At 26.8% G+C, this 24,479-nt stretch overlaps 1 protein-coding gene and 1 long non-coding RNA gene across 5 annotated transcripts; one reads left to right on the top strand and one right to left on the bottom strand.

Annotated features, from left to right (window-relative positions):
- The first annotated feature begins 14,023 nt into the window (after nucleotides 1-14,023).
- Nucleotides 14,024-15,946, top strand: LOC145763350 (uncharacterized). The gene is made up of 3 exons (XR_014288411.1): nucleotides 14,024-14,944; nucleotides 15,066-15,263; nucleotides 15,605-15,946. It is a non-coding gene; the product is annotated as an uncharacterized LOC145763350 (long non-coding RNA).
- Nucleotides 15,587-24,412, bottom strand: LOC145763349 (uncharacterized). 4 transcript variants are annotated; one of them, XM_082574784.1, is made up of 27 exons: nucleotides 24,395-24,412; nucleotides 23,736-23,865; nucleotides 23,381-23,428; nucleotides 23,059-23,149; nucleotides 22,653-22,786; nucleotides 22,420-22,557; nucleotides 22,128-22,262; nucleotides 21,844-21,903; nucleotides 21,440-21,501; nucleotides 21,223-21,369; nucleotides 21,034-21,118; nucleotides 20,755-20,828; nucleotides 20,571-20,658; nucleotides 20,362-20,489; nucleotides 19,924-20,235; nucleotides 19,689-19,785; nucleotides 19,325-19,492; nucleotides 18,899-19,119; nucleotides 18,706-18,817; nucleotides 18,457-18,568; nucleotides 18,031-18,209; nucleotides 17,834-17,938; nucleotides 17,566-17,696; nucleotides 17,164-17,278; nucleotides 16,816-16,945; nucleotides 16,468-16,665; nucleotides 15,587-16,284 (listed from the first exon to the last, which is right to left on the bottom strand). In XM_082574784.1, exons 3-27 carry the CDS (start codon nucleotides 23,411-23,413, stop codon nucleotides 16,148-16,150), a joined length of 3,192 nt encoding a protein of 1,063 aa, XP_082430910.1. In that variant the 5' UTR covers nucleotides 23,414-23,428; nucleotides 23,736-23,865; nucleotides 24,395-24,412; the 3' UTR covers nucleotides 15,587-16,147. The 4 variants fall into 4 exon arrangements, with proteins under 4 accessions (XP_082430910.1, XP_082430907.1, XP_082430909.1 ...); XM_082574781.1 differs by lacking the exon at nucleotides 24,395-24,412 and having other exon boundaries at nucleotides 23,789-24,373; XM_082574783.1 differs by lacking the exon at nucleotides 24,395-24,412 and having other exon boundaries at nucleotides 23,381-23,549; nucleotides 23,789-24,373.
- Between the last annotated feature and the right edge of the window lie 67 nt (nucleotides 24,413-24,479).

A 24,479-nucleotide genomic window follows, 5' to 3' on the forward strand; every position in this document is an offset into this window, starting at 1 on the left:
TTAAAAAAACAAAATTCTCATGTTCCTTTTAGAAATTACAAACTTACCGATTTGTTGCATGATTCTTTAAGTGAGTTTCTTTTGTGTTTCTGTTTAAATTATTTAACAAACATCTTTATTTTTATGACATAAAAATTATTTTAATGGGTTTGTTTTAAAAGTTGTTAACTTTTTTTTGCGGTTGAAAATATTTAAACTTTAAATATTTGTAAAAGTGAAAAATAGCAAAATTGTCTGCCATATATGAATTTTAATATAATTTAAACGGGGAAGAGAAGATTCGGACTGCAAAAACAGCTGGGAGTTGACAACAAAGTTTCCGTGTATAATGTCAGCATAAGTCCATATTTTACCGATATTAAAAAAAAATAAAACACATAAATGTTCTATACATGTTTATTTTAATTGCAGAGCGAACGTTGTGAATGTGCACAATTACTTTTACTGCAAATTTTACAAAAACAAACCACTACAACATTTTTCATCCAAGAAGCAAGTTCAAAACCAACAATACTGCACTTCTAATAAATAGGCACACTCTATAATGGTAGCAACTAAAAACGTTGGAATTTTGTAAACAGTGCAAAATAAAATAATAAAGGATTTTACAAAAAAGGCAATGATTGCAAGTTAATAATATTTAAAATAAATTAAAAAAATATTAGAAGTCTAATATGTGAAATATCTATGTAATGAAATGTCAATCGTAGAAATAGACTTGCAAACAAACTATAAAAGGGGAAAAGTGCACTTTGATCATATGAAAATTAAAAGATTTTTGATCACTAAAGAAACAACCATGCTATAAATATACAAAATGTAAAAAATGGTAGTATTTAAGTAAAAACATAATTAGCAAAAAATATGTGAATTACTAAGTATATAAAATATATATATAAAATAAGATTGTTCTGGTAATATTTGTATAGAAGTGCAAAATAAGAAAAAATTAGCTACTTTTTTTTGACTGCTGGGCCCAACTCCACAAGCCTAACCCTTTGTGCAAATGTTAAAGAACAAATTGTTTCTCCCATGTTTTTCTCGACTGGTGAAACCTGGACAACCATCAAGGCTTTTCCGTCGTTACCTAGATAAAGGATATTTAATAGCATTAGATTATGTAAAAAACACCTTTAATAATTGTTTTTAAAACTATCCTTAATAAGAAAGGGACATAAAGTTTTAGGTTGGCAAAACAGTTAAATTTTTATGTCATAAAAATAAAGGTGTTTGTTAAATAATTTGAACAATAACATAAAATAGACTTACTTAGAGAATCCTGCAACAAATAAGTAAGTTTGGAATTTCTAAAAGGAACATGAGAATTTTTGTTTTTTAAAGAATGCATCACATCCCCCAGTGCTGACAAACTGCGATTAATATTTTGTGCTTCCTTTAATCGATCTCCCGACGCACCACTTTTTGAAACACGCTCTGACCAGCAAGATCAATTAAATGTAACTTTCCTGTGAAAAAAAAAAAATGTCTTGGGCAAATTACATAAACAAAACAAAATTAACAAAATATATAAAAAAATTCAAAATAAATGTACCAAAATAATCGAAGTTCCTTAAAAAAGAAATAGTAAGAAATAAAAACATTTAAAATAATGACCTAAAGTTTCGGAGCCAGTGGTTTAATTTTTTCCATTTACAGATACAGTAAGTACGGCATGCGATCTTGAGCTATGTTCATTCATACTGGTAAAAGCTGTCTGTCTACTATTATGACCAGTTTGAAATACCTAAAACACATTTTGCTTAGTTTTTTTGTCATATTATATTGATTTAATAATTAAAATATTATCAAAAAATCCTAATTTTTCTGTTTGTTCTTAAGTTTTATTTAGAATATTTTACAAAATCTTAATCAGAAATCTATTATTTTAAATTGTTACACAAAAGCTATTAAACTTAAATAGAAACTTTTAAATAAAAGTTACAACTTCTTGTATTTTTTCGTATTAACAAAGAAAAAATCATTACTAACTTTATTTACTGCATCAAGATCCTTGACTTGTATTGATTGAAGATTTTGAACAAACAAACTTCCATCAGAATTCATCTTAATATCCAACTTGTTTCCACTACTGCTTAGCAGGTCCCTAGCAATCAAAAAAAAATATCATATGTCATATTTTGCAGTTGAAATTTACCTGCACATTATTAAAACAAGTTGCCCAACAGTCAAGATTTTAATTGTCATACTAATTTTAATTGTCCTAAAAATGCCTGCTCTACAGTTAAGAACTTAATTGTTGCAATGCAGTTGCAACTTTCAACTAACATTTGCCTGCGATAATTTACCAAGCACCACAAAGGGCAGTTTTATGTATTTTCCAGTCATGTCGTCGACGATTTACGAGCAAACAGGAAAGATTTTTATCGTCTTCACAACGCTGTTACTCTGAACACAAATTTGAATGACAGTTAGAGCAAGTAGATATGTCCGACATACTCTAACTACCTAAAAACTAATCATGATTGCTCAAAACTGTTTTTTGGTTCATATTTTTACTTTTCACTTATTTTCGTACACACATTTTTGTATTTTTTATTTGGTTCCAGGTATTTTTTTTCTATTATGTTCTTTCTATTGTGTACTTTGCTTTACTTTTGTTATTTCACGTGGTACATTAAAAGTATTAATAAATGCTTTCAGCAATAAACTATGCTTGCGTTTGTTTTAATCATAAAATGTTATTTGCTGGTGTAAACTTGATAGTAGGGCGTCAGTTTCAAACTCGAGCTTAATCAAGTTGCTTTTTTTCCTGTTGACGGAGTTTATTAACTCTATTCTATATCTAATGATGACGGTCGGCTACATTTATGCTCTTGTTCGAAACGTTATGAATTCGTTAGTGAATTTCATTCTTAAATGGAAGTAATTCTTAAAATATAGAGAATTGCTTTTTTAAAATGACAAAAAAATATTTTAAAGGATTAAGGTCTTACTCCATCGGTTGTTATCTTATTCTTGCGGTTGTGATCTTGTTCCGTTGGCTGGGATCTAATTCCGTTGGTTGTAATCTTATTGCGTCGGTGGTGATCTTCTTCTGTCGATTACAATCTTTATATTTTAAAATAATATTGAAAACCAAAATGTATTCTGATATATATGCTATTTGTTCTTTATACATCTATTTGTCAAACCGTCAAAATCGGTATATTCTATAATTATCTGGCAGAGCATGTTAAGTAAAAAGTCACTTTACGTCATATGTAATATTCCAAAGAAAACCCTAATCTGGTAATTAAGCTTATTCCTTTTGTGATCAAATACTTGCATGAGATTCCTAAGCGTCCCCGTAAATTATGGACCTTAAAAAACCATGGTTCAATAAAAAAATCTCTTAGTGTTTTGACTAAAGATGTTTAAAAATAACTATTGTTTTTTATTAAATTTAATTTTAAATTGCAAAATCTAAACCATTAACAAAAATACCAAACAACCCACTTTTTGATGTTTTTTTACAAGTTGCTGAAGATTGAGACCATTCCTCCCACTTAGTCCAAACACCACCTGCGGGTTCACTTGTGGTAGTTTTTGACACTAATGTGGCTGCTAATGTTGTGAAATTAGTTTTGAAGAAAAAAAAACAACAAATCAATTAAAATAGTTCAATTTTGTTAGTTTTTAATAAATATATTTTAATTCTTTTCAATGGAAATCAATGTTTACTCTGAGCCGTATAAACTTTTTTTTATTCGGTTATCCTCGACATTACTTAAGTAATAAAAACATAAAATTTAAATTTAAACTTGTGAAAAGGACTAATTGTTATTAAATGATATATATTAAATAACAAACTACATTAAAAATGCGATACTATTGATTTTAAGGCATTCTACCTTACAAATTTTGCAACTTGCTTTCGAAATCGAACTAGCTAGGGTTTCAGCTCGATTAGGGTTAGAGCAAACCAGGGTTAGCGATTCCAACAAAAATTAAATCGAGTACGCAAAAAAATTAAAATAACAAAAATTAACTTTGTAAACACTAATTTAAGATTAATTTTTAACAACGTATATAAAAATACTACATTATAAAAAAAAAAAACTTTATTGTTTTGAATTTTATTATTTTTCTTCCTTAGTATTTAAAAATATAAAAGTAACACTAAAATCAAAGTTTACACAAATTTTATTAGCATACTATCTCTATATATCAAGTACAAGTGTAAAATCATCCTCTTTACAAAATTATCTTATTTTTAGCAATTATTAAATACTACAGTGCCTAATTTTTAAGAATGATAACTAATATTATAAAGTTCTTCTGATAATAATATTTTTTTATTATTTTGTAAGGTATTACCTCTGACATGCTAGATTAGGTGATTTTTGCAGTATAACCAATATACAAGTATGGTAAAATTGCAGTGGAAAAGTTAAACAAAATAAAAATGGATTTCGTTTGTTATGATCCTGATAGATGGGTGTAAGTAAAACTCAGTACTTTTTATTTGATTTAAAATTTTTTACAATTTTATTAGCTGGGTGCAAAAAATAAAGTAATTTATTTTTTTATTAATTTGGTTTTTCGTTTATTAGTAAAAGTAATATTTATTTACTATGGTGTGGGAAGGTTGGTGTTACAGCCCAAACATAGAGAAAATATTTTGCCTCAAAACCGAGTCTTAAGTTAACTGTGACAGTTTAATATTAAGGGCGAAACAGCATAGAAGCAGAAAGGTCAGAAGCCAGGATTTTATGTAGTAAAGCCTAATGTTTTTTTACCATTACAACACACTGTCGGATTTATATGAATTCAAATATTTTTACAGTGGGTTATGCTATGCTCTACCAAGTGGTGCAGTTAACTCAATTTCATGGGAAGAAGCCACCAAGTTTTGTAGATTTTTACAGAAGTTGCAAGTAATATTAATTAGACCGGCAGCGTGGTGTAGTCGTAAGAATACTTGCTACACCTAATGAGGATGTGGGTTTAATTCCCACTGCTCTCATGGTAGCACCCTTAAATAAGACATAAAAAAAAAATGGAAATTTTTTGCGTACTCGATTAATTTTTTGTTGGAATTGCTAACCCTGGTTTGCTCTAACCCTAATCGAGCTTAAGCCCGAGCTAGTTTGATTTCGAGAGCAAGTTGCAAAATTTGTGATGCACAATGCCTTAAAATGATAAGTAGTGCATTTTTAATGTAGTTTGTTATTTAATATATATTATTTAATAACAGTTAGTCTTTTTCACAAGTTTAACTTTTAATTTTATGCTTTTATTACTTAAGTAATATCGAGGATAACTGTTGACGGTTTTTCCTCTTCTATATTTAATGATGACGGTCGGTTACATTTATGCTCTTGTTTGAAATATTATGAATTCGTTAGGGAATTTCATTCTTAAATGGAAGTAATTCTTAAAATATAGAGTATTGCTTTTTTAAATTGACGAAAAAATATTTTAAAGGATTAAGGTCTTATTCCATCGGTTGTTATCTTATTCTTGCGGTTGTGATCTTGTTCCGTCGGCTGGGATCTAATTCCGTTGGTTGTAATCTTATTGCATCGGTGGTGATCTTCTTCTGTCGATTACAATCTTAATATTTTAAAATAATATTGAAAACCAAAATGTATTCTGATATATATGCTATTTGTTCTTTATACATCTATTTGTCAAACCGTCAAAATCGGTATATTCTATAATTATCTGGCAGAGCATGTTAAGTAAAAAGTCACTTTACGTCATATGTAATATTCCAAAGAAAACCCTAATCTGGTAATTAAGCTTAGTCCTTTTGTGATCAAATACTTGCATGAGATTCTTAAGCGTCCCCATAAATTATAGACCTTAAAAAACCATGGTTCAATAAAAAAATCTCTTAGTGTTTCCACTGAAAATGTTTAAAAATAACTATTGTTTTATATTAAATTTAATTTTAAATTGCAAAATATAAACCATTAACAAAAATACCAAACAACCCACCTTTTGATGTTTTTTTTACAAGTTGCTGAAGATTGAGACCATTCCTCCCACTTAGTCCAAACACCACCTGCGGGTTCACTTGTGGTAGTTTTTGACACTACTGTGGCTGCTAATGTTGTGAAATTAGTTTTGAACAAAAAAAGACAACAAATCAATTAAAATAGTTCAATTTTGTTAGTTTTTAATAAATATATTTTAATTCTTTTAAATGGAAATCAATGTTTACTGAGCCGTATAAACTTTCTTTTATTCGGTTATCCTCGATATTACTTAAGTAATAAAAACATAAAATTAAAAGTTAAACTTGTGAAAAGGACTAATTGTTATTAAATAATATATATTAAATAACAAACTACATTAAAAATGCAATACTATTGATTTTAAGGCATTCTACCTTACAAATTTTGCAACTTGCTTTCGAAATCGAACTAGCTAGGGTTTCAGCTCGATTAGGGTTAGAGCAAACCAGGGTTAGCGATTCCAACAAAAATTAAATCGAGTACGCAAAAAAATTTAAATACCAAAAAATAACTTTGTAAACACTAATTTAAAATTAATTTTTAACAACGTATATAAAAATACTACATTATAAAAAAAAAAAAAACTTTATTGTTTTGAATTTTATTATTTTTCCTCCTTAGTATTTAAAAATATAAAAGTAACACTAAAATCAAAGTTTACACAAATATTATTAGCATATTATCTCTATATATCAAGTACAAGTGTAAAATCATCCTCTTTACAAAATTATCTTATTTTTAGCAATTATTAAATACTACAGTGCCTAATTTTTAAGAATGATAACTAATATTATAAAGTTCTTCTGATATTAATATTTTTTTTTATTTTGTAAGGTATTCCTCTGACATGCTAGGTTAGGTGATTTTTGCAGTATAACCAATATACAAGTATGGTAAAATTGCAGTGGAAAAGTTAAACAAAATAAAAATGGATTTCGTTTGTTATTATCCTGATAGATGTAAGTAAAATTCAGTATTTTTTTTTGATTTAAAATTTTTTACAATTTTATTAGCTGGGAGCAAAAAATAAAGTAATTCATTTTTTTATTAATTTGGTCTTTCGTTTATTAGTAAAAATAATATTTATTTACTATGGTGTGGGAAGGTTGGTGTTACAGCTCAAACATAGAGAAAATTTTTTGCCTCAAAACCGAGTCTTAAGTTAACTGTGACAGTTTAATATTAAGGGCGAAACAGCATAGAAGCAGAAAGGTCAGAAGCCAGGATTTCATGTAATAAAGCCTAATGTTTTTACCATTACAACACACTGTCGGATTTATATGAATTCAAATATTTTTACAGTGGGTTATGCTATGCTCTACCAAGTGGTGCAGTTAACTCAATTTCATGGAAGAAGCCACCAAATTTTGTAGATTTTTAAAGAAGTTGCAAGTAATATTATTTAGACCGGCAGCGTGGTGTAGTTGTAAAAACACTTGCTACACCTAATGAGGCTGTGGGTTTAATTCCCACTGCTCTCATGGTAGCACCATTAAATAAGACATAAAAAAAATAGAAATTTTTTGCGTACTCGATTTAATTTTTGTTGAAATCGCTAACCCTGGTTTGCTCTAACCCTAATCGAGCTGAAACCCGAGCTAGTTCGATTTCGAGAGCAAGTTGCAAAATTTGTGATGTACAATGCCTTAAAATGATAAGTAGTGCATTTTTAATGTAGTTTGTTATTTAATATATATTATTTAATAACAGTTGGTCTTTTTCACAAGTTTAACTTTTAATTTTATGCTTTTATTACTTAAGTAATAACGAGGATAACCAAAATAAAGCGTAGACGGCTCAGTAAACATTAATTTCCATTTAAAAGAATTAAAATATATTTATTAAAAACTAACAAAACTAAACTATTTTAATTGATTTGTTGTCCTTTTCGTTCAATACTATTTTTACAACATTAGCAATTAAATTAGTATTAAAAACTACTACAAGTAAACCTGCAGGTGGTGTTTGTAATGAGTGTGAGGAATGGTCTCAATCTTCAGCAACTTGTAAAAAAAACATCAAAAGTTTGGTTATTTGTTATTGTTGTTAATGGTTTAAGTTTTGCAATTTGAAATTAAATTTAATAAAAAACAATAGGTATTTTTAAACATTTTTAGTGGAAACACTAAGAGATTTTTTTATTTAACCATAGTTTTTTAAGGTCTATAATTTATGGGGACGCTTAGGAATTTTATGCAAGTATTTGATTACAAAAGGAGTAAGCTCAAATTACCAGATTAGGGTTTTCTTTGAAATATTATACATGAAAAGTGACTTTTACTGAACATAACCTGCTAGATTTATATAATATATCGATTCTGGCAGTTTGACAAACAGATGTATGAAAAACAAATACCATATCGGAATACAAATTGGTTTTCAATATTAATTTTAAAAGATTAAGATTGTTATCGAAAATTTTTATTAACCCCATTACCCTAACCATCTTCTTGGAAACTCCCTTTAATTTCTAAAATCAATATAATATGACAAAAAAAACTTAACAAATTGTGTTTAAGGTATTTTGAACTGATCATAATAGAAGAGAGACTGCTGCGAAGAGAGACTGCTTCTATATAATTGAACATAGTTCAAAATCACATGCCGTACTTACTGTAACTGTGAATGAAAAAATAAAACAACTGGCTCCGAAACCCTAGGTGATTATTTAAAAGTTTAAAAACTTTAAATATTTCAGTTATTTCAAATTTTGTTATATATTTTGTTACTTTTGTATTGTTTATGTAATTTGCCCAATATATTTGTGTTTATTTTTTACAGGAAAGTTAAATTTAATTAATCTTGCTGGTTCAGATTGTGTTTTAAAAAGTAGTGCATCAGGAGATAGATTAATGGAAGCACAAAATATTTATCACAGTTTGTCAGCACTAGGAGATGTGATCCATTCTTTAAAAAAACAAAATTCTCATGTTCATTTTAGAAATTACAAACTTACCGATTTGTTGCATGATTCTTTAAGTGAGTTTCTTTTGTGTTTCTGTTTAAATTATTTAACAAACATCTTTATTTTTATGACATAAAAATTATTTTAATGGGTTTGTTTTAAAAATTGTTAACTTTTTTTTGCGGTTGAAAATATTTAAACTTTAAGTATTTGTAAAAGTGAAAAAAAGCAAAATTGTCTGCCATATATGAATTTTAATATAATTTAAACGGGGAAGAGAAAATTCGGACTGCAAAAACAGCTGGGAGTTGACGACAAAGTTTCCATGTATAATGTCAGCATAAATCCATATTTTACCGATATTAAAAAAAAATAAAACACATAAATGTTCTATACATGTTTATTTTAATTGCAGAGCGAACGTTGTGAACGTGCACAATTACAAAAACAAAACCATTACAACATTTTTCATCCCCGAAGCAAGTTCAAAACCAACAATACTGCACTTCTGATAAATAGGCACACTCTATAATGGTAGCAACTAAAAACGTTGGAATTTTGTAAACAGTGCAAAATAAAATAATAAAGGATTTTACAAAAAAGGCAATGATTGCGAGTTAATAATATTTAAAATAAATTAAAAAAATATTAGAAGTCTAATATGTGTAATATCTATGTAATGAAATGTTATTCGTAGAAATAGACGTGCAAACAAACTATAAAAGGGGAAAAGTGCACTTTGATCATATGAAAATTAAAAGATTTTTGATCACTAAAGAAACAACCATGCTATAAATATACAAAATGTAAAAAATGGTAGTATTTAAGTAAAAACATAATTAGCAAAAAATATGTGAATTACTAAGTATATAAAATATATATGCAAAATAAGAAAAAATTAGCTACTTTTTTTTTTGACTGCTGGGCCCAACTCCACAAGCCTAACCCTTTGTGCAAATGTTAAAGAACAAATTGTTTCTCCCATGTTTTTTTCGACTTGTGAAACCTGGACAACCATCAAGGCTTTTCCGTTGTTACCTAGATAAAGGATATTTAATAGCATTAGACTATGTAAAAAACACTTTTAATAATTGTTTTTAAAACTATCCTTAATAAGAAAGGGACATAAAGTTTTAGGTTGGCAAAACAGTTAAATTTTTATGTCATAAAAATAAAGGTGTTTGTTAAATAATTTGAACAATAACATAAAATAGACTTACTTAGAGAATCCTGCAACAAATAAGTAAGTTTAGAATTTCGAAAAGGAACATGAGAATTTTTGTTTTTTAAAGAATGCATCACATCCCCTAGTGCTGACAAACTGCGATTAATATTTTGTGCTTCCTTTAATCGATCTCCCGACGCACCACTTTTTGAAACACGCTCTGAACCAGCAAGATCAATTAAATGTAACTTTCCTGGAAAAAAAAATATAAATGTCTTGGGCAAATTACATAAACAAAACAAAATTAACAAAATATATAAAAAAATTTAAAATAAATGTACCAAAATAATCGAAGTTCCTTAAAAAAGAAATAGTAAGAAATAAAAACATTTAAAATAATGACCTAAAGTTTCGGAGCCAGTGGTTTTATTTTTTCCATTTACAGATACAGTAAGTACGGCATGCGATCTTGATCTATGTTCATTCATACTGGTAAAAGCTGTCTGTCTACTATTATGACCAGTTTGAAATACCTAAAACACATTTTGCTTAGTTTTTTTGTCATATTATATTGATTTAATAATTAAAAGATTATCAAAAAATCCTAATTTTTCTGGTTGTTCTTAAGTTTTATTTAGAATATTTTACAAAATCTTAATCAAAAATCTATTATTTTAAATTGTTACACAAAAGCTATTAAACTTAAATAGAAACTTTTAAATAAAAGTTACAACTTCTTGTATTTTTTCGTATTAACAAAGAAAAAATCATAACTAACTTCATTTACTGCATCAAGATCCTTGACTTGTATTGATTGAAGATTTTGAACAAACAAACTTCCATCAGAATTTATCTTAATATCCAACTTGTTTCCACTACTGCTTAGCAGGTCCCTAGCAATCAAAAAAAAATATCATATGTCATATTTTGCAGTTGAAATTTACCTGCACATTATTAAACAAGTTGCCCAACAGTCAAAATTTTAATTGTCATACTAATTTTAATTGTCCTAAAAATGCCTGCTCTACAGTTAAGAACTTAATTGTTGCAATGCAGTTGCAACTTTCAACTAACATTTGCCTGCGATAATTTACCAAGCACCAGAAACGGCAGTTTTATGTATTTTCCAGTCAAGTCGTCGATGATTTACGAGCAAACAGGAAAGATTTTTATCGTCTTCACAACGCTGTTACTCTGAACACAAATTTGAATGACAGTTAGAGCAAGTAGATATGTCCGACATACTCTAACTACCTAAAAACTAATCATGATTGCTCAAAACTGTTTTTTGGTTCATATTTTTACTTTTCCATTATTTTCATATACCCATTTTTGTATTTTTTATTTGGTTCCAGGTATTTTCTTTTTATTATGTTCTTTCTATTGTGTACTTTTCTTTACTTTTGTTATTTCATGTGGTGCATTAAAAGTATTAATAAATGCTTTCAGCAATAAACTATGCTTGCGTTTGTTTTAATCATAAAATGTTATTTGCTGGTGTAAATTTGATAGTAGGGCGTCAGTTTCAAACTCGAGCTTAATCAAGTTGCTTTTTTTCCTGTTGACGGAGTTTATTAACTCTATTCTATATCTAATGATGACGGTCGGCTACATTTATGCTCTTGTTCGAAATGGTATGAATTCGTTAGTGAATTTCATTCTTAAATGGAAGTAATTCTTAAAATATAGAGTATTGCTTTTTTAAATTGACAAAAAAATATTTTAAAGGATTAAGGTCTTACTCCATCGGTTGTTATCTTATTCTTGCGGTTGTGATCATGTTTCGTCGGCTGGGATCTAATTCCGTTGGTTATAATCTTATTGCGTCGGTGGTGATCTTCTTCTGTCGATTACAATCTTAATATTTTAAAATAATTTTGAAAACCAAAATGTATTCTGATATATATGCTATTTGTTCTTTATACATCTATTTGTCAAACCGTCAAAATCGGTATATTCTATAATTATCTGGCAAAGCATGTTAAGTAAAAAGTCACTTTACGTCATATGTAATATTCCAAAAAAAACCCTAATCTGGTAATTAAGCTTAGTCCTTTTGTGATCAAATACTTGCATGAGATTCTTAAGCGTCCCCATAAATTATAGACCTTAAAAAACTATGGTTCATTAAAAAAATCTCTTAGTGTTTCCACTGAAAATGTTTAAAAATAACTATTGTTTTTTATTAAATTTAATTTTAAATTGCAAAATCTAAACCATTAACAAAAATACCAAACAACCCACTTTTTGATGTTTTTTTTACAAGTTGCTGAAGATTGAGACCATTCCTCCCACTTAGTCCAAACACCACCTGCGGGTTCACTTGTGGTAGTTTTTGACACTAATGTGGCTGCTAATGTTGTGAAATTAGTTTTGTACAAAAAAAGACAACAAATCAATTAAAATAGTTCAATTTTGTTAGTTTTTAATAAATATATTTTAATTCTTTTAAATGGAAATCAATGTTTACTGAGCCGTATAAGCTTTCTTTTATTTGGTTATCTTCGATATTACTTAAGCAATAAAAACATAAAATTAAAAGTTAAACTTGTGAAAAGGACTAATTGTTATTAAATGATATATATTAAATAACAAACTACATTAAAAATGCAATACTATTGATTTTAAGGCATTCTACCTTACAAATTTTGCAACTTGCTTTCGAAATCGAACTAGCTAGGGTTTCAGCTCGATTAGGGTTAGAGCAAACCAGGGTTAGCGATTCCAACAAAAATTAAATCGAGTACGCAAAAAAATTTAAATACCAAAAAATAACTTTGTAAACACTAATTTAAAATTAATTTTTAACAACGTATATAAAAATACTACATTATAAAAAAAAAAAACTTTATTGTTTTGAATTTTATTATTTTTCCTCCTTAGTATTTAAAAATATAAAAGTAACACTAAAATCAAAGTTTACACAAATATTATTAGCATATTATCTCTATATATCAAGTACAAGTGTAAAATCATCCTCTTTACAAAATTATCTTATTTTTAGCAATTATTAAATACTACAGTGCCTAATTTTTAAGAATGATAACTAATATTATAAAGTTCTTCTGATATTAATATTTTTTTTTTATTTTGTAAGGTATTCCTCTGACATGCTAGGTTAGGTGATTTTTGCAGTATAATTAATATACAAGTATGGTAAAATTGCAGTGGAAAAGTTAAACAAAATAAAAATGGATTTCGTTTGTTATTATCCTGATAGATGGGTGTAAGTAAAATTCAGTATTTTTTTTTGATTTAAAATTTTTTACAATTTTATTAGCTGGGAGCAAAAAATAAAGTAATTCATTTTTTTATTAATTTGGTCTTTCGTTTATTAGTAAAAATAATATTTATTTACTATGGTGTGGGAAGGTTGGTGTTACAGCCCAAACATAGAGAAAATATTTTGCCTCAAAACCGAGTCTTAAGTTAACTGTGACAGTTTAATATTAAGGGCGAAACAGCATAGAAGCAGAAAGGTCAGAAGCCAGGATTTCATGTAGTAAAGCCTAATGTTTTTACCATTACAACACACTGTCGGATTTATATGAATTCAAATATTTTTACAGTGGGTTATGCTATGCTCTACCAAGTGGTGCAGTTAACTCAATTTCATGGAAGAAGCCACCAAATTTTGTAGATTTTTAAAGAAGTTGCAAGTAATATTATTTAGACCGGCAGCGTGGTGTAGTCGTAAGAACACTTGCTACACCTAATGAGGCTGTGGGTTTAATTCCCACTGCTCTCATGGTAGCACCCTTAAATAAGACATAAAAAAATGGAAATTTTTTGCGTACTCGATTTAATTTTTGTTGAAATCGCTAACCCTGGTTTGCTCTAACCCTAATCGAGCTGAAACTCTAGCTAGTTCGATTTCGAGAGCAAGTTGCAAAATTTGTGATGTACAATGCCTTAAAATGATAAGTAGTGCATTTTTAATGTAGTTTGTTATTTAATAACAGTTGGTCTTTTTCACAAGTTTAACTTTTAATTTTATGCTTTTATTACTTAAGTAATATCGAGGATAACCAAAAAAAAGCGTGTACGGCTCAGTAAACATTAATTTCCATTTAAAAGAATTAAAATATATTTATTAAAAACTAACAAAACTAAACTATTTTAATTGATTTGTTGTCCTTTTCGTTCAATACTATTTTTACAACATTAGCAATTAAATTAGTATTTAAAACTACTACAAGTAAACCTGCAGGTGGTGTTTGTAATGAGTGTGAGGAATGGTCTCAATCTTCAGCAACTTGTAAAAAAAACATCAAAAGTTTGGTTATTTATTATTGTTGTTAATGGTTTAAGTTTTGCAATTTGAAATTACATTTAATAAAAAACAATAGGTATTTTTAAACATTTTTAGTGGAAACACTAAGAGATTTTTTATTTAACCATAGTTTTTTAAGGTCTATAATTTATGGGGACGCTTAGGAATCTTATGCAAGTATTTGATTACAAAAGGAGTAAGCTCAAATTACCAGATTAGGGTTTTCTTTGAAATATTATACATGAAAAGTGACTTTTACTGAACATAACCTGCTAGATTTATATAATATATCGATTCTGGCAGTTTGACAAACAGATGTATGAAAAACAAATACCATATCGGAATACAATTTGGTTTTTAATATTAAATTTAAAAGATTAAGATTGTTATCGAAAATTTTTATTAACCCCATTACCCTAACCATCTTCTTGGAAACTCCCTTTAATTTCTAAAATCAATACAATATGACAAAAAAAACTTAACAAATTGTGTTTAAGGTATTTTGAACTGATTATAATAGAAGAGAGACTACTGCGAAGAGAGACTGCTTCTATATAATTGAACATAGTTCAAAATCACATGCCGTACTTACTGTAATTGTGAATGAAAAAATAAAACAACTGGCTCCGAAACCCTAGGTGATTATTTAAAAGTTTAAAAACTTTAAATACTTCAGTTATTTTAAATTTTGTTATATATTTTGTTACTTTTGTATTGTTTATGTAATTTGCCCAATATATTTGTGTTTATTTTTTACAGGAAAGTTAAATTTAATTGATCTTGCTGGTTTAGATTGTGTTTTAAAAAGTGGTGCATCAGGAGATAGATTAAAGGAAGCACAAAATATTTATCACAGTTTGTCAGCACTAGGAGATGTGATCCATTCTTTAAAAAAACAAAATTCTCATGTTCCTTTTAGAAATTACAAACTTACCGATTTGTTGCATGATTCTTTAAGTGAGTTTCTTTTGTGTTTCTGTTTAAATTATTTAACAAACATCTTTATTTTTATGACATAAAAATTATTTTAATGGGTTTGTTTTAAAAATTGTTAACTTTTTTTTGCGGTTGAAAATATTTAAACTTTAAATATTTGTAAAAGTGAAAAATAGCAAAATTGTCTGCCATATATAAATTTTAATATAATTTAAACGGGGAAGAGAAGATTCGGACTGCTAAAACAGCTGGAAGTTGACAACAAAGTTTCCGTGTATAATGTCAGCATAAGTCCATATTTTACCAATATTAAAAAAAAATAAAACACATAAATGTTCTATACATGTTTATTTTAATTGCAGAGCGAACGTTGTGAATGTGTACAATTACTTTTACTGCAAATTTTACAAAAACAAAACCATTACAACATTTTTCATCCAAGAAGCAAGTTCAAAACCAACAATACTGCACTTCTGATAAATAGGCACGCTCTATAATGGTAGCAACTAAAAACGTTGGAATTTTGTAAACAGTGCAAAATAAAATAATAAAGGATTTTACAAAAAAGGCAATGATTGCGAGTTAATAATATTTAAAATAAATTAAAAAAATATTAGAAGTCTAATATGTGTAATATCTATGTAATGAAATGTTATTCGTAGAAATAGACGTGCAAACAAACTATAAAAAGGGAAAAGGGCACTTTGATCATATGAAAATTAAAAGATTTTTGATCACTAAAGAAACAACCATGCTATAAATATACAAAATGTAAAAAATGGTAGTATTTAAGTAAAAACATAATTAGCAAAAAATATGTGAATTATTAAGTATATAAAATATATATATAAAATAAGATTGTTCTGGTAATATTTGTATAGAAGTGCAAAATAAGAAAAAATTAGCTACTTTGTTTTTTTGACTGCTGGGCCCAACTCCACAAGCCTAACCCTTTGTGCAAATGTTAAAGAACAAATTGTTTCTCCCATGTTTTTCTCGACTGGTGAAACCTGGACAACCATCAAGGCTTTTCCGTCGTTACCTAGATAAAGGATATTTAATAGCATTAGATTATGTAAAAAAACACTTTTAATAATTGTTTTTAAAACTATCCTTGATAAGAAAGGGACATAAAGTTTTAGGTTGGCAAAACAGTTAAATTTTTATGTCATAAAAATAAAGATGTTTGTTAAATAATTTGAACAATAACATAAAATAGACTTACTTAGAGAATCCTGCAACAAATAAGTAAGTTTGGAATTTCTAAAAGGAACATGAGAATTTTTGTTTTTTAAAGAATGCATCACATCCCCCAGTGCTGACAAACTGCGATTAATATTTTGTGCTTCCTTTAATCTATCTCCCGACGCACCACTTTTTGAAACACGCTCTGAACCAGCAAGATCAATTAAATTTAACTTTCCTGTAAAAAAAAACATAAATGTCTTGGGCAAATTACATAAACAAAACAAAATTAACAAAATATATAAAAAAATTCAAAATAAATGTACCAAAATAATCTAAGTTCCTTAAAAAAGAAATAGTAAGAAATAAAAACATTTAAAATAATGACCTAAAGTTTCGGAGCCAGTGGTTTTATTTTTTCCATTTACAGTTACAGTAAGTACGGCATGTGATCTTGAGCTATGTTCATTCATACTGGTAGAAGCTGTCTGTCTACTATTTTGACCAGTTCGAAATACCTAATATTATATTGATTTAATAATTGAAATATTATCAAAAAATCCTAATTTTTCTGTTTGTTCTGAAGTTTTATTTAGAATATTTTACAAAATCTTAATCAGAAATCTATTATTTTAAATTGTTACACAAAAGCTATTAAACTTAAATAGAAACTTTTAAATAAAAGTTACAACTTTTTGTATTTTTTCGTATTAACAAAGAAAAAATCATTACTAACTTTATTTACTGCATCAAGATCCTTGACTTGTATTGATTGAAGATTTTGAACAAACAAACTTCCATCAGAATTCATCTTAATATCCAACTTGTTTCCACTACTGCTTAGCAGGTCCCTAGCAATCAAAAAAAAATATCATATGTCATATTTTGCAGTTGAAATTTACCTGCACATTATTAAAACAAGTTGCCCAACAGTCAAGATTTTAATTGTCATACTAATTTTAATTGTCCTAAAAATGCCTGCTCTACAGTTAAGATCTTAATTGTTGCAATGCAGTTGCAACCTTCAACTAACATTTGCCTGCAATAATTTACCAAGCACCACAAATGGCAGTTTTATGTATTTTCCACTAAGCTTCAATATAAAAAGATATTACCACTAATACAAATTTTAACCTACTTTAAGGATTCATTGTATATTTCAACAAGTGACACAGTTACAGTGTAATCCCAATCTACAGATCTTTCGTTTGCTACTTGAAACAAGTCAGCCAATGCTCTTTGATTTATACCCGGATTCTCTTCTGATCCCTGGCAAACAAAAAATGTTTTAAAAAATCGTTATCATTTAGTTGACTTTTGTCTACCAGAATGTAAAAAATTTCAAAGATTAAATCACATATTTTTTTAGTTTTGTAACCTTGTTATAAATCAATTTATTAATTAACCTCCATAGTGTATGTTTTTCCTGATCCAGTTTGACCATAAGCAAATATACAGACTTGATATCCATCCATACATGATGTTACTAATGATTGAACTTCACTATAGACCTAAATATAAGATGTTAGTCAACCAATTTACTTCAGAGTTCAATTTTAAAGTTAAAAAACTAAAAAGATGTTTCTATAAGATATATACAAACTTGTTGTTGTGTTGAAGTGTCTTGAAAAACACAATCAAATTCAAAAGATTGACTTTTCTTTTGTTTGTTCTGTACATAAATAACCGAGTCATCTAGTTCATCATATTTAACAACATTTACACATTTTAAACCGTCTTCTTTGATTTGAGGTCGAGCACGAACAAAAACTCTTATATTTCCTGTCAAATTTTCAAATAAAGTTAAAGCATAGACACCCAATATGTTAAATTTTTTCCCAAATAGCTTAAGTAAACTAATTGGCATTATTTATAACATTATTTAGTAGAAGAAACAAACTGGTATATTAATCTTAAACCAGTATATTAATTTTGGTATTAACATATGTTACACTTTTTGTTTTTATGTTGATATATTATTAAAATAAACACAGTAAAAATGTCTTAATACTTAGTTAAAAAAATTTACCTTTTAATTGCAAGACTTGGTTGTGGTATTTTTTTCTTAGTTTCATTTCTTTTTGGTATCTAGTCATAAGGTTCTTAGCACCATCATTTAATTCTGATACAGCATTCATAATCTGGCCAATTTAAATATAAAAATTAACAAAAATAATGGGCACTTTGAAAAGTATTATTGGTCACAAACAAAAACATAGGCAAACCATATTTAAATTAATTGTAGGTACAAATTTAAAAAATAATACAGTAGGCCTACTTTATTTTTTGAATCATCTATAGACTGCTTTACTATTTTTGGAAATTTTTTAACTTCCTGTTCCAGTGACTTTCTATCCTGGGATAATTGCTTCATTGCTTTTGATAAAGTCCTAAAAAAGAAAAAATATCTGATTAAAAAAACTAAAATTATTTTTAACTTTGATTTTTGTTAAACATAGATTATTGTTTACCTTAAACATGTTAATAAATAAGAAGTTTTGTTGATATGAATTTTATTGACATTTTCCGCATTTAATTTTAAATCTGCAATTTCGTTGATATAAACTTTATTGACATTTTCTGCATTTAATTTTAAATTTGCAATTTCTTTTTCGTGAAATAACTTTAATTTGGTTATTTTATTTGTTTGTTGATTTTGCTTTTCTGAATTATCTGTTGCCATTGACAAAATCTAAATAAAAATATAATTTTAATAAACTACTTTAATATGTTCAAAATATGAAAAAAACTTTTTTGAATGAAACAGAAATTATAACTTTTAGTTATTCAGTTTTTTAATATGGTTATGTTAATATAAGATATTAATAAGAGACTACAAATAAAAAATGTTAGGTTTTTAATATAAAAACAATACATAGCTTGTTGTAGTTTTTAACCTTTTGTTCAAGATCTTCTTTTTCATTTTCAAGTAGCTGTAGCTTGTTGTTTAAATCCTTTGAATATTTTTGTTCTTGTGTAAGGAGAGATGTAATACTTGCTTGTTCTTCGACACCATTTTGAAGACTTGATTTTAAATTGTTTAATTCAAATTTCAAATTTTTTAACTAAACATAGAAAAGTATTCATTAAAAGTATTAAAAAAGTATTTTTAAGTTTTACATTTATATAAATAGCATCATATTTAAAGATTTATTGATATATTAATAATAGTAATTATTACTTTAAAGTTTAAACACAATGTATGGTCTACATTATCAAGTTATGATTATATAAATTATATATAAGAATTATTTTATAAACCTCTGTATTGCCATTTGATAATTGTAACCTTAATTCGCTATTCATGTGAGTTTGATTTTCTAACTCATTATTCAAGTTTGCCTTCTTTTCTTCTAATCTAATTTTTTTTTAAATAAATTGAAAATGTTCAAAAGCTTTTTGTTTAATTTTTTGTTAAAAAAAATTGTTAAATTTTTGTGTTTTTCTTTAAATTGTTTAAAAAATATTTTTTTAATATTTTGTTTTAATTTTTTACCTTTTAATTGCAATTTGAGCTTCTCCTTTTTCCTTGGCAAGCAAAAGTTCAATTTGAGCAATTTTATTAAGAAATTCTTCTTCGTTTTTTTGCATTTTGATTGATAGATCACTCTGGGTAGAAACCGATAATTCTTTTTGATGTTGTAATAAATGAGTTGTTCTTTGTAATTCACTTTGTATGGTTTGCAGTTTTTCGGCAGAAATCATTTTTTCTTTTTCGATTTTAACTTCAAGATTACCAATCTTTGTTTGGAGGTCTTTGTTTTTAGATTTTTGATTTTCGATATTATTGGAGGTTTCCTGTTTTATACTAAAAAAAAATCTTTAAATTATGTTTACATATTTAATATACTTAACCAAAAAACAATAAATATAACAATTAGTGTTAGAACATAACATGATGTTTGTATATTAAAAAATAGTTCCATGGGATTACCTGCTAAGCTCAGAAATACTATTTTTGTTTTCTGCTTTAAGTTTGTTACATTCTTTTTCAAAAACAGATTCTTTAGTTTTCAGTTTCATTTTTAAATCATTAATAGAATTCTTCATATTCCTTTCAAGCTGCAAATGTGTAACACAATACCAAATATTTTAATAGTTTATACAATTATAAAAAAATATCAGGCCACCTTTAATTTTTACCTCTGCATTGTTTTTTTCAACTTTTAAATTTTCATTGTTAAGAATTCCTATTTTTTCTAAATATTCTTTGTTTTTCTCTTTTAATTCGCTACAAGAAATGATGTTAAAATTATAAACATTTACATAAAAAATTTTAAAATTTTTTAAAAATAAAATTAAATACTATCCAACTCTCATAGTTTACCTCTTTACTTTGGCGAGCTCATTTCGTAAATACATATTTTTTTCTGATATATCCTCATCCATTTTAGATTTTTTCTGAAAAAATGCATAATAAGATAAAAACCTTTTTGCACTATTAATAAAAAAACTTAAAAAAAAACTCTTGATAAAATATATCATATATCCTTGCTTCACTTAACGAAATAAACAAAAAATAGCAAAACATATTGACTTTTCTAATATTTAAAATAAGATTTAAGTTAGTTTACAGACTTTAAAATAAAGTTTATTATGTCAATACCTTATTTTGTAGATTAGTTTGACTAATTTCATTTTGAAGAAGTTTAATTGTTTTCTCGAAATTCTCCTTATCCAACAAATATGATCTGTAATCCAAATAGAATAAAGTTCGGTTATTTCATAAAAGATCACTCTTTCTGCAAACTATCTAATATATTTAAACACATTGCTAAAAAAAAAGCATCCATGCCTTTCTGAATTTTTAAAATTATTCTCCATTCCCTCCTTTTCTAAAATTGTGTTTTTTAATTCTTTGTTGGACAACTTTAGTTGACTTAATTCACTTTGCAGTGTTCTCATTTTTCGTTCATGTTTTTCATTTTCTGATATTTGTTCCCTACAAATACAAAATATTACATTAACCATTTGAATTTACTAAACCAAAAAAAAATTGAGATAACAAACACCTTTCCAAACTCTGGATGTTTTCTTCTAGTTCTTCTTTGGCAATAACAAGATTTCTTAGTTCCTAAATATATACCATTAGTTTGTATGTTATTAAAATCTGTTGTAAAATAAACAAATGTGAATCCCATTTAATCTATATTTAAAACAGCGGTATGATTTGTGGTTAAAACAACTAATTAATAACCCAGTCCCTAAACCATTAAGCAACATCAAAGCCAAACATACAAAATAGACATTGGCAACTTGTGACTAATTGAGAATTATAAATATTATATTAAATGTGCTGTTTTGCATCAGACAATTTAAAAAATAAATAAAACTTTAAAAAATTGACTATTAGTAGCTAAACATTACTAGCTTTCTATTATGTTAAGCATTTTAAATATGTTAAAAAAAAACTTACAGTAACCTGCCCATTTTGAAGATTTTTACAATAAGCATCACTTTGAAAAGTCTCCTCTATCTATTAAAATATAAGTAAAAAAATCATTTTTTAAGTTAAATCTAAATACTAAATGAAAAAAAAATCATAACACTTTTTATTAAGTAATGCAAATTTGGCATTGGTTTGGTGTAAACCATAATCTTAATGCAAAAGCATGGTATTAAAATATATTGTTTATTAACAGAAAAAAAAAAGTATATATATTTTTAGTATTATGGATTTGTACAGTAACTGTTGGTTACTTTATTCAATTTAAATTCATAATCATCTTGGGTCCTAATTAATTCATCATGAAGAGAAGATTTTTCTTGGTGGAGTTTTTCAATATTGGAAACTAACTTTAACACACGATGTTCACTTTTCTCTTCAAAAATATCCTAGAAATTATACCATAACATTTAACAAATGACTTTGAATAAAACGGAACAAAATATAATACAAACAGTTATTAAACTAAAAAAACTGTTAAACAAGAAATTATAATTCCATTTTTCCTATATTTACTTTGTTATTCACTGTTATTATTAATATAACCTGTAAATCGATGAGTAGATTTTGTTTATCTTTTAAAGCTTCATCGTGAGCTCTTCTTAAAATTTTTATCTTAGTTTTCTTTTCATTTTCTACCTTAATACATTTTGACTTCATTTGTTGCAACATTTTTTGAAGACTCTAAAGATTTTTTTGTTATGACTGTTAATTAAAATATGCATTTGCAAATAACAAATCTTACAAAAAAGATAGCCTATACAAAGAAGATTCTTAACCTGATTTTTGTCATGTAGAACGTCTCTTTGTTGTGTACAAGATTTCAATTCCTTTTGTAAAAGTCTAAATTCTAATTCATTCCCTGTTCCAAATAGATTCTTCCCATCTGGAGAATCTTCATCACTTGAATCATCTGTTTTTTAAATACATTATATATTTAATTATGATTTCTATTAGAAGAAGACCAAACAATTCATAGGATAAAAAAGACATTTTTGTTTTTGGGGACCAACCATTTTTAACAATTACACAATGTAAATATATAGTTTAAAACAATTATTATAAAATAACTAGGTTTTTAACACCCTAAAATTGTAAAAACAATATATTAGATTACAACAATAAAAAAAATTACTTAATCTAAGAGGGGTTTTGTATCTTTTTTAAATTGGCTGTATTATTTACCTGATAAAGGGAAGTCATCTAAACCAAGTTCCTTCATTAAACATTCCCTTTTTAAAGGTGAAGGCTGTGGACGCTGTGGCGAATTTGAAAACTACAAAAAATTTAAGTTTAGCAAATAATAACTAAAGACTAAGCAGTAGTTAATTGCAATCAAGGTTTAAAAATCTTTTTACACAAAATAATTGACGAACTATTTAAAAACATTCAAAATTAGGAGGAGAGGGGGCAACTAAGACTTAACTACAGGAAGAAAGATAAGGTTACAATAGTTGAATCAATAGTTTTTAAGGTTCCAGTAAATAGTCGAAATAAATATACCAACCTTAGTGCCAATCGATCGTGAAAACTTCTCCATTTAAAAAATTTAGTCCTGTCAAAAATATTTAACAAGAGTTGCAAATGAGATAAGATACAGTTTGGGTTTAAAACACAACCAAGAATAGACAAGTTTTTGTATTATAAATTGATTACACGGCTCTCAAGTTAATTTCCTAAATTAATTTTTAAACTTTTCCAAAATCAATCATTATTGAACTGAGTATTTTGGTGTACAAAAAATACATTAAGTAGATATTTAATTGTCTTAAATCTAACTAAAAAGAGTTTATTAATTTGTAAAAAAACTTTGCTTAGTTTATTAAAAGTGGGCTCTTAAACAAGTACTTAATTAAACAAACCATATGTGTATCAACAAAAGCCTGGTTTATATATTCAGGTTTGTAATCCCCACCTTATCCTTAGTCCCTCAATTTTCCTTTCTCCTTGTTCAAATAATTTTGGCATCAAAGTAACCCATACAAGATTTAACTAAAAAAAATGGTAAAACCATACCTAAATAAAGTTATTTCAATAGAAGACATTTTTTAACATTATATTATTTAATAAAAGCCTAATATTAATAAACTATTATTTCCTATAGAGTATTTCCTGATCTCAAATAAGGTAAAAACTATATACAACCCTTCAATACAATTATACAAGTAAAACAAAACTGCCAGACTGCAGTAATTTCCTTTTAACCCAAGTTTAGTTCCCTCCAAAAATATTAAAAACAAATTAAAATAATTATTAATTCCATAGTTTTAGTAAAACCTTGATTGGCCCAGAATGTAATCAAATAAATTTGTGTAAAAACTTGAACAATCTAAAGCATTATATTCGTATTGGCAGATTGGGATTGGCATGTTTAAACTTTACTTTTAATAAAAAAAATTAAAATAAATACTATCATCTGATGATAGTCAGATAGTTAAATGCTACTGCATGCCAAACAAAATTTTTCTACTGCCTTTTCAATGCTAAACTTATAGTTTGTTATTTTTATCGTTAAAATCACCTTTGGTTAGTTCAACTTAAAATCATAGTACTTAAAATGACTATGTATTTAAAATGGCAATGTTGTCTATTTTAAACATTGTCAC

Source organism: Corella eumyota, chromosome 1 (genome assembly GCF_963082875.1).
Source record: "Corella eumyota chromosome 1, kaCorEumy4.1, whole genome shotgun sequence".
In the NCBI taxonomy this organism is placed as follows: domain Eukaryota; kingdom Metazoa; phylum Chordata; class Ascidiacea; order Phlebobranchia; family Corellidae; genus Corella; species Corella eumyota.